Source organism: Anastrepha obliqua, chromosome 3, assembly GCF_027943255.1.
Source record: "Anastrepha obliqua isolate idAnaObli1 chromosome 3, idAnaObli1_1.0, whole genome shotgun sequence".
Classification (NCBI taxonomy): Eukaryota; Metazoa; Arthropoda; class Insecta; order Diptera; family Tephritidae; genus Anastrepha; species Anastrepha obliqua.
In genome coordinates this window covers 81,718,447-81,729,000 of record NC_072894.1, presented here as the reverse complement: position 1 = coordinate 81,729,000, position 10,554 = coordinate 81,718,447, and the positions used below count along the sequence as shown (strand labels likewise).

Genomic DNA, 10,554 nt, shown 5'->3' with positions numbered 1-10,554 from the left:
GCCGCACGCCATTATTGCTTCACGATTGGTGAGACGAACTTGGGCTGGAATGCTGCATGATTTGGACTCCGCACGGACATTCCACCATCTGGACCAACTTTATTTATTTTCGTTTCACTGCCGAATAAAATATAACGCCACTGATTTTGAGTCCAGGATATGTGCTCTCGAACACACGTCGAAAATGTGCTCTCGAACGGCGTTGTCGTTGAGGTGAACAAAAATTTCTCAATGAATGTCAGCAGCACTCTTCCTAGGATCCTGTTTTGACAATTTAACGATCATCCCATCAATAACAGTTTTCCCTTTCGACATTATTGAATCGTTTCAACCAAAGTAAAGTGCTGTGGGAATAGGAATAGACCGAATAGTTCTAAAGTATATTTCTTACAAAAATAACAGTGCTCCTGCAAAAACGCGAAACACAGTGCGAACCTTTCGAAAGAAATAGTTAAATTAACGCATTTCAATGAATGTGACCCTAGCAAATATATTCAAGCGCAAAAGTACCGTTAAGGCTCCGTATCCGATAAAAGATTTGGTTGCCATCGCATCGTTGTGATGTATTTTTTAATACAGATATAAGTATATATATATATATTTGTACGTTCCCATGATAGTCGGCTCTACACTACCGGGATTTTACTGTCGCTCCACTACAAAAACTTCGAAAACAAAGCGGGAAGGTTTACTCTCCGGGTAAATAATGCATAGTCTGCAAGTACCAAGCAGAGTATCTTTATAAATTGGTTTCGGTGATGCACACATCTGCTTCAAACTTGGTGAAGGTAAGCATATTTTCTAAAATTTAGATGAAATTTTGTTTATCTTTTACATAATGCTTTCATCCTATCAAGATTAATTACCAAAATACAAATTTTGTAACTTTTTACCGTTATATTCAAAGTAGACCGGTGTTGTCCAATTACGCCTATTTTAGTTTCATTCCTTTATAGCGTGATATGTTTTCAGCCGGGAAATATGTTTCCATGGAGCTAACGGATGGGCGGGCAAACAGACATAGTCAAACACATTCGGAAAATTTTAGTACACACCCCACAACTGCTTAAAATCTACAGAACTCGAATCTTATCAAAATCGGGTTTTTACATTTTTACTACTCATGCTGCACATCTAAACTAGATAGTAAACGGAATGTCAACCCAATCTCTATTGTAAACTGTTGCCAAAATATTCATGCTGATTGCAAAAGATTTAAAAATCACTCTCAAGACGTTCCATAATAAGTACAATAATTAAAGCAACTATGTTAGTATAGAGATTTCAAATTCCAACTGCAATGACAAATAAAATACTTTAATATGTATATGTATTTAATGAACCTTAATTTATTAAAATAATACATAGTCTGCATCACAACATCAGCACGAACTCATCCCCTCATTTAAACTAAAAATTTAAGTGCCACAGAAACTGCGAAAACGATTCTTAAGTAGAATCACAATAAACAGTATGCCTACGGCCACGGTGAAGACTTGGATGTTGATAACTTTCGAATCCAGCACCGATCTCAACAAATTATGAAATGTTTGACCGCGTACTTCGTTACTGCAACAATCTTCCATTTTTTATGGTTGTCCAAATACCAAGGCGAATGGAATATCAAATGCATCCGATATTGTCCCAAAGAAGAAATACTTCTGCTCCTTAAAATCCAAACTACACCAAGTCCTTTTCACGAATACAAGCGTGATTCCAAAACTTATATAAATAAAATGACCACTAATGCAACCGCTCACGAAATCCGCCAAAAATATTGTACAAAAATGACTATGCCACAAAAAAACAAAGAAATTTGTTAAACGAGAAAAATGCAGCTGGTAATTGTATTTCGACGAGCTGTGTCAGCTGATGGTCTGACGTCATGCGCTACGACACTTTCGTGATAGGTTACTGCAGGGTGTATCGCATGAACAAGATTCTATAAATCCAAGATGCAGGGGATAAAATGGTGGTGCCATCCGCAAACAGCTACATGGTGATTTTGACGTTTGAATTACGACAGTAGCGCCAGCAATAAAACTAAAAAGTAAACTAAACAAGTCATTGTGCGTAAAGTTTCTTGTTTGTGTTAGTTGTTGTTATAGTAGCATAATCCTTAAGGAGGCTTTGCACGAGTGCAGAGGATTCTTGACAAAAGCGATGACTGGTGCATGAGACAAGGTCTTTCCGTTAATCCGAACAAAACAACCATAGTCTTGTTTACGAGAAAACGAAAATTGGATGGACTCAGTCTTCCAACACTGAAAAGTTAAATATCTAGGAGTAATTTTGGATAAAAAGCTGACTTGGGAGACACACGTTTCACTAAAGGTGAATTGCGCATTGAGGATTTTTCAGCAATGCCGTAGAGCCTTTGGTATAACCTGGGGTCTGAAACCTGCTGTGATGCTATGGATATACACAACACTTATCAGACCAATCATCACTTACGCTTCTCTGGTCTGGTGGCTACGGAGCATAGTTAAGTCCACAATTCGGGAACTATACAGGCTACAAAGAAGTGTATGTTTATGCATCACGGGTGCCATGAGTACAACCTCTGGTGATACCTTAAATGCTATGCTTGATTTGCTCCCCCTGGATCTTAAGATAGAACAGGAAGCAATAAAAGCAATGTGTATACTCCATAAATATGGTTTCTGGCACGAAGATGGAACTTCGGGACACAGAGAAATCTTTAAGTTGCTGTCGGAGCAGTATCCAGTGCTTTGGCACCTAAAGATGATCTGATACCCACAGTTTCATTTGGAAGGAAATTTGATGTCAGATTTCCATTGCGTGAACAATGGAGCAATCCAGAATGCATGCAGGGAGGTTTGACGGATATTTTCTTTACCGATGGGCCCAAGAATGAAATAGGGTCTGGAGCCGGATGGTACTTAAACGATAGTTATAAGTCTCATTATGCTATGGGGGAAATGGCAACGGGTTCCAAACAGAAGTTTTTGCCATCCTGAAAGTAGCCGAATGGATAATCGAGAGGAGATGGAGCGGGAAACAGATTGGAGTTTTCAGTGACAGTCAGGCTTCACTGAAGGCCATGGAGAACGCGAAGCAAACCTCAAAGATTGTTCAAGAATTTAAGAAGAAGCTCAATTCTGTCGTAAGACAAAACAGTCTTGTACTTATATGGGTTCCGGGACACTCCGGTGTTAAAGGAAACGAAATTGCCGACGAATTGGCCAACCGTGGATCAGCGGTGCCCCACAGGGACCAGAGCCAATAATCGGAATCAGTTCTGCAGGAATCATGAATTGGATCAGCGATTATGTAGGCAATCTACATAAAGAGCGATGGTTCGGTCTAGAACGCTGCAGAACTGCAAAGTGTTTTATGACAAGTCCGAACAGAAAACTGTCAAACTTTCTACTAAAGCTTAGAAGGAAAGACGTTCGGTTGTTGGTCGGTATCATTACAGGACACAACCCATGGGGTCAGCATATGACCACCATTGGAATCATTGAGGACCCAATGCGCCTGTCATGCTTGGAGGAGGCGGATAGCACCGAGCACTTTCTCTGTGAGTGTCCTGCCTTTGCTTGAGCACGGCTACAAGTTTTGGGTATTTGTATTCCTTTGGGAATTTGTGCATCCTCTATAACTAGTCATTTGAATTGTTTATTTTTTTAAAAGGCACACATACATATATGAATCCAATATCAATCTCACATACAATTTTAGTTTATCTTCACAATGCCAGCAAGCTTAAAAAATATTATGACCGACGAGTTGAGCGAACAGTTCTACCTCCCTTTTATTTTACTATATATCCGGCCAAGAACTGCCACTCTCCATCAGCACTCCCGTACATGTATGGGGAATGTTTTGCTGCTACGATATAACCTTGTTCTTACCAAGTATGCAATTTCTTAAAAATTCCCATGCATTTAACAATTCGATATACATCCAGTAGTAAAGATAAAATACCCCGGTTCGTTTATTGCAAATTGAACTACATTTATATTTAATTTCATAGTTTTTGGTGCCCACAATCTACTTAATTTAGACACATGGTTTATTCTTCATCCTCGAAATCCTTGGGATTCTTACGAGTTAAGTGGTGATGTTCCCGTTCCGTCAGATCATAGATTAGATAACCAACAATAAAGGCTGCAAAATAGGTAAACATAATTAGCAATTTAATATAATTTTTAAATCAAGCTTTCACAACTTACGTGGGGCCACAATGAAAATATTTGAGCGGATACGGTTGAAAATATTTGGCAGGCCTTTACTAATCGCTCCAGCAAATGCACGCTGTTCAAAAGGCGACAGTTTATAGGTGACGATGCCGTGCACCTTGGCCAAGTTGCCGAAATGGGCTCCAAGCAGGGACGAGGTGATGCGCATTCTGGCTGCTATGTACTTTCTACACTGGAATTACAAACAAACACTGCTAAATCGATGGCATTACATTCTGTCAGCAAGCTAAGAGGTGCACAATTATTTGTATAAATATACAAATAGTTATTATAAACATATTGGTATAGAATTATTTCCTATTTGCTCCCCAATCAGTTATGTAATATTTCCTCGAGTTTTTTGCAAACTCTGGCTGCAATGGGCACTTTTGCACGTTTGTGATGCTTTTGCCAAAAATATGCATATTTATAGCCTTTTGAAATATAATGTATTCGCATATTATTTTTGGAAAATCCGCGCACAAATTGCTTTATTACCTCAATTAAAGAAAAAACACAAAAATTATGTGCCTTCAAATAGCTCTATAACCTGCAACACAATGAATAAACACACACATAGGAACGGAACATTTAGGGTTTGGAAGTAATGTCAGTATTATGAAAATTTCCCCTTTCGGGCTAATCATGTTTTGAAAAGTGCAGGACCAAATGTTTTCTAACAAACTGCCAAACAAAATATAAAATTAAATTTAATTTCGAATAAAACATTCGAATACATATAACATTTCGAATATAATTTAAGAGTTAAAAAATCACATACAATTTAGAGCTACATTACAGCATTAGGTATTTAGATTGTTCGGCAACACTGTTGGACTATCAGATTTAAGCATTGCCAAGTAAAATATTTCTCTTCTTCTTGGTCGTCGTATCCATGCTGAACGTTAGCAATTATATACAAACGTTAATTTGATCGTATAATACGTTCACATATGCATCAATCACCTACTTATAAATCCACCAAATTAATCTAGGTTGCAAAAAATTATGGCAGTAATACGCATAGGAAATTTTATATTACATTTTATAATAAGTAAAAGGAGGACAAAACGTTTATGAAATCACGCTTTTTTCTGTAAAGTGAATTCCTAATTAATAATATTTAACAAACATCTTATTAGAATTATGTTTAAATACCTGTTTTCTCTGCTGGCTTCCATTTCATTTAGTTTTTATTTTGATGTTTCTCCTTACATTCGTAATAATAATTATCGATAACACAAAAAACACAGGGTTGTATGTCAATAAGTATTGTTATTATTTGGGTTTATTTTATAATCTCAAATTTTGGGAGAGAAATTTTGTGTGGGAAATCGCGTTTTTTAATCACGGATTTTGAGTAAAGCGCGAAAAAGTAGATCATCTACTTATATGTGAATGTGTTATTAGCCATATGCCGTTTCTCTAAGAAATGGACGAAATTTGCGATAATTATTTACGTCACATCGATTCGATCTAAATTACCTGTTTAAAAAAAAAAGTATTTTCGAAACTTCTGACTTCGACCATACGTTTCTGATGGATTTCAGTAGTCAATTTCTATGAAAATGACATCAACACTGCAAATTGAATGAAGTTGGCAATTCATGTTATTTCATATATTGCCAACATCTGTGAGATAATGCGCTGCAGAGAACGTTAAATATAGAGAAGTCTCAATGACTTAAATGGCAGCACTTTTCAGGGGTACTCGTTTTGCGCGCGTGGTACACAACAGCGACATCTGAGCGACATTTTTCACAGAACGTTAACAGAAATATGCTCAACTGCAGAAATTTAACAGCTTTTGAGAATTAAGAGCTTGTTTTTTGGAAACTTTCCGTTTTGTGCCAAAGTTAGGTTACAGGTGCTTTTTGTCTCTTTATTTGCATGAAAATTCATTTTTGAATTTGAATTGATTTTGCGTAATTTGCGCCAAAATTTCCATGTCAAACCAAAAGAGTCTAATGAACTTTAGTTTGAGAAAAACTTTTGATTGACGTCGCGCAATTTTCAAACGCTTTCGATTTTCCGAATTTTTTTTAAACTTTTTCGATTTAAAAATGAGCAGAACGTGTCGTGTGCGCGGGTGTTATTTAAAAAACAGTGAAGTGAAATTATTTTCTTTCCCACAGGACCCCATATTAGCAGACAAATGGAGGCAGAATTTGCATATTGCCAGGACGGAACATCTTCCACCCCACAACTCATTTGTGTGTGTAAAACACTTTGAGGCATGTGTTGTGGGGGGACAATGTTTGAAAAAGGGTGCCATCCCCACCCTTCGTTTAGGTAAGTTTTTGCGCAATACATAAGTAGGTATGTGTGTTTTTATATTTCGCTAAAGCGAACCTACAATAATATCAAACACACATACCTACTGATGTATTGCATTCATTTGATATATATTAATATTAGGGTGGATAGGTTTTATTGCATACATTTGATATAATATTAGGGTGGATAGGTTTTATTGAGGGTGAGGTTTGCTAACTGGTAGCATTAGAGTTTTGAGGCAGGAAAGTGGAGGAAGTTAAGAAATTTAAATTATTTTTGAATGTGTATGTGCATATATTTCATAGAAAATAATTTTTTATTAATATAATAACCATAATATAACAATACCCGGCATCCGTTACTATGCCTTGTTGAATAAAATCAAAACAACCAATCAGAAAAATATCAAGCAAAATTATTTTTATTAATTTTCTATCTCAAACCGTTTTTGAACTTTGCATTTGAACAGCTTATGCGGATTGTGAAGTCTAGAGTGTGCTATAAATAGTGGGAAATAGGGAAAACTAAGAGTTTTTAGATTAAATTTAAGCAAATATTATTTATTTATTATTATTTATTATTACTAAGTCAAAACATACAACCATAGGTTATTTTTACAATGATTGACCTTAAGAATAGTTTACATAAAAAGATAAACAGTAAAATCAAAATTAAAATTAAAATTACAGATAGTAGTAAAGATAAAGTATTAAAAGGAAAGTAAGGTAAAAATAGTAGTAGTAGGAGTAGGGACTAATAGGAAGAGATTTAAAGTACATTCAGCAATATTCGATTATTAGTGATGAATGAGAGTGGTGGCGCGGCCTGGGGGCTGTGGGAAGGGAGTTCCATCATAAAAACATGCCTATAACCTTCTTTGAATTATTATACGTTTATATTATATTATAAAATAAATTTTCTTAATAGGGCACGACGATGACCCTACATACAGCTGTACAATTCCAAAAAAGCAACGGAGCTGTTGCGTGGTAGGATGCGTGGTGGAAAAGGGTCATACGTTGTATGAATTTCCTCGACGAGGAGAGGCTCGAATTAGTTGGGCCCTGGCTTGCAACGTGCAACCAGCAGATTCTGACAAGCTATATGTTTGTAAGCGCCACTTTAGTCCAGAGCAAGTAACTCGTTATAAAGTTTTAGATGGGGCTGTTCCATCTTTAAGATTAGAGCCAGTTACTAGAAGTCGCTCACCTAGTACTGGCTCTGATTGGGTTTGCCCGCCCGTTACTAAAGTGTACGTAAATCGTACAGTAGGTGTAGGTGTAGCAAATGATCTCACGTTAGAAGAATTCGAAAAATATTCTATGCTAGAGGAAACAAGGCAGGTACCCAAAAACAAAAACATCTGTGAGGACTTAGAAATCCCAAGCAGTAGCGAACGATTTGCTCAGGCTGCTCGTTATTATCGGAGCAATGAAATAAAATTAAAAAAAAGAATTCAAGAGTTAGAAGCAGAAAATGAGAAGCTACTGCAAAAATATAAATATTTGTGTACTCGTGCAGTTCTTGCGGAAGAAACTTCAAGCAGTGATGCTGTAACTTTCGCAAGAATGATCGTCAGTGGCCAAAAAAATCGTTATAGCGAGGAGGAAAAGACATTGGCCCAAAACATCAATTATATGTCCTCCAAAGCATATACGTTTATGCGTGACGATCTAGGTTTTGCTTTGCCCCATAAATCATCCCTTTCGCGTTGGCGCCCCATCAAATATGTTGTTCCGGGGTTCGATGCCAATGTCTGTGATAATTTAGAAAAAATTGTTTCAAACATGTCCGACACCGAACGCATAAGCGTTCTATTATTCGATGAAATTATCATCAAGTCGGACTTGAGCTATAATAAAGCTAGAGATGTTATCGATGGGTTTGTAGACCATGGGGAAGGTCAACGCGAAAACAAAATTGGGAATAAATGTTTATTTTTTATGGTTAAGGGATTGTGCTCCAAATGGAAATACGTGTTTTCGTATTATATCTCCAGTGGTGGTATACGTACGGAGACATTGATGTCCATTTTGGACAAAAATGTCGCACAACTAAAAAAAATGGGGTTAAATTTGAAAGGTATAGTTTGCGATCAAGGGCCCTCCAACAGTAGTATCTTTAAATCTTTGGGGATTTATGAGGATAGCCCCTTTTACGTGCACGAAGGCACAAAAATTTTTTGCATGTTCGATTACTGTCACTTGATAAAGTCCGTCCGAAATACCTTGATGAAATATGACATCTTAACATCAGATGGAGTGACAAGCTTCAAGGTGATTGAAAAATTGTTTGATATAGATCAAATGAATCCCCATTTTAAAATTTGTCCGAAACTAACGGAGGCCCATATATATCCCAATTTTATGGATAAAATGAGCGTTTCACGCGCGACTCAGGTCCTGAGCAATTCGGTAGCCTCTGGTATCGACATGGCCTTGTCCCAAAATTTATTAGGCAGTGACGAGTACGTGATAAAATGCGCTAAGCCCACACAGATGTTCGTTAAAAAAATGAATGATCTGTTCGATGAATTGGATGCAAAAAGATTCCAGTCGAAAAATCCTTCAAAATGTCCGATTAGGCGGGGTGACAGCAAAAAAATTGATAGATTGAATGAACATCTAGATTTTTTGCGGTCATTCCAGTTGCCGGAAAACGCACGCGTGCAGTGCATCGAAGGTTTCCGCATAACGATTTCAGCGATGCAAATGTTATGCGAGGAACTTTTCATTGAGCACAGCTCCCTCAAATTTATTTTCACCGGGAAAATGAATCAAGATGCGTTAGAAAACTTTTTCTATCGCATACGAGCTAGTCAGGGTATGAATACCCATCCCTCAGCTCACGAAATTCAATACATAGTTGCGCGACTGATCTCAATGAAAATTTTACGCCAGAGATTTGAGAAGAAAGGTTCTAATTGTACAGATGATGACGATTTAAATTTAGATTGGTATATAGGCCCCGAGGATCGTCATCTTGAGACAGAGGTAGGAGACCAGCGAAATGAGGATCTCGTTTTAGAAGAGATTGATGTGGAAGACATACATTTTGCTGAAGAAAGTAATGAAGCTGAGGTACAAGTGCAGCGTTACTTCACAGGCTATGGTATTTACCAGAAAATGCTGTGCAAGTTAAAATGTGAAAAGTGCACGAACGCCATGACGAAAACAAAAGGGGAGCTGAAGTTGCATTCAGAAGCCCTGATAAGATCAAAAAACTTCACGGATGACAGCGATTTAAGGCTTGTCAATCCTGAAGACAGGGTTTTCGAAGTGTGTCGACTCCAAATGGTGTGGTACCGTCAGCTCTTCGCAAAATATGCCCACATTGCAGGTCTTAGGTGTTTAATGTTGTCCGCTCTAAAAGAAAAAACACAAAAAGTGTTTCCCGACTGGTTTGTAGGATCTGGCGAGTGTAGAGATCATCGCGAGAAGCTATTAGATTTTCTCTTAACTGTCCTTTTATTCAAGAATGCAAAGTGGCTCTTGCGAAATGAGGTTAATAAAGTCAAGGAAAGAAAACTACAAAATAAATTAAAAAAGCTGTAGGTTATAAGTAGGTTGTAAGCCAGGGCCCCACGAAAAGAGATTCGCCGTTCACACAGGTAATTAATAATCTACTAGCTATCTTTTGCATATGATGATACCTATTCTTTTATTTCAGGGTTTTCCACTTTTCTATATTTCAGGTTTTTTTTATTTATATATTTTACAGGAATTTTCCCGTTTCAGGTTTTTTCTATTTTTTAGTCTATTTTACAGGTTTCTTTTTTATTTTTTCTTCTCTTTCAGCTAGCACCCGAGCCTAGATTTTTAAAGCACTACAATTTTTTCTTAATCATGATGGATTGAGAGTAGTGTTTTAAAAATCAGGTAAATCGCAATGACTTAATCGATGTCAATATCGAAGTCGTGTGAGAAATTGTTATAGTATGAGAACAATTTCGTAATTCGTGCTTTCAAAATTTTATATATTTTTTTTTTCATTTCAGGAAATGTAAATACCTATTATTTATAGCATTGTAATATATATACATATACATATAAGAATACTTAAATTACTTGTG

General features: G+C 36.8%; 3 protein-coding genes across 4 annotated transcripts; 1 reads left to right on the top strand and 2 right to left on the bottom strand.

Moving 5' to 3' along the window:
• Positions 1–1,296: 1,296 nt before the first annotated feature.
• LOC129241344 (uncharacterized) lies at positions 1,297–1,900 on the bottom strand. The gene has a single exon (XM_054877604.1). It carries the CDS (start codon positions 1,584–1,586, stop codon positions 1,419–1,421), a length of 168 nt encoding a protein of 55 aa, XP_054733579.1. The 5' UTR covers positions 1,587–1,900; the 3' UTR covers positions 1,297–1,418.
• Positions 1,901–3,929: 2,029 nt separating this feature from the next.
• Positions 3,930–4,779, bottom strand: LOC129240923 (cytochrome b-c1 complex subunit 8). 2 transcript variants are annotated; one of them, XM_054876995.1, is made up of 3 exons: positions 4,704–4,779; positions 4,200–4,398; positions 3,930–4,134 (listed from the first exon to the last, which is right to left on the bottom strand). In XM_054876995.1, the coding sequence occupies exons 2-3, from the start codon at positions 4,372–4,374 to the stop codon at positions 4,040–4,042; spliced, it is 270 nt and encodes an 89-aa protein (XP_054732970.1). In that variant the 5' UTR covers positions 4,375–4,398; positions 4,704–4,779; the 3' UTR covers positions 3,930–4,039. The 2 variants fall into 2 exon arrangements, with proteins under 2 accessions (XP_054732970.1, XP_054732971.1); XM_054876996.1 differs by having other exon boundaries at positions 4,200–4,417; positions 4,704–4,718.
• A 3,510-nt stretch (positions 4,780–8,289) lies between these two features.
• LOC129241318 (uncharacterized) lies at positions 8,290–10,176 on the top strand. Its single transcript, XM_054877576.1, has 2 exons — positions 8,290–10,092; positions 10,152–10,176. The coding sequence occupies exon 1, from the start codon at positions 8,426–8,428 to the stop codon at positions 10,034–10,036; it is 1,611 nt and encodes a 536-aa protein (XP_054733551.1). The 5' UTR covers positions 8,290–8,425; the 3' UTR covers positions 10,037–10,092; positions 10,152–10,176.
• The last annotated feature ends 378 nt before the right edge of the window (positions 10,177–10,554 follow it).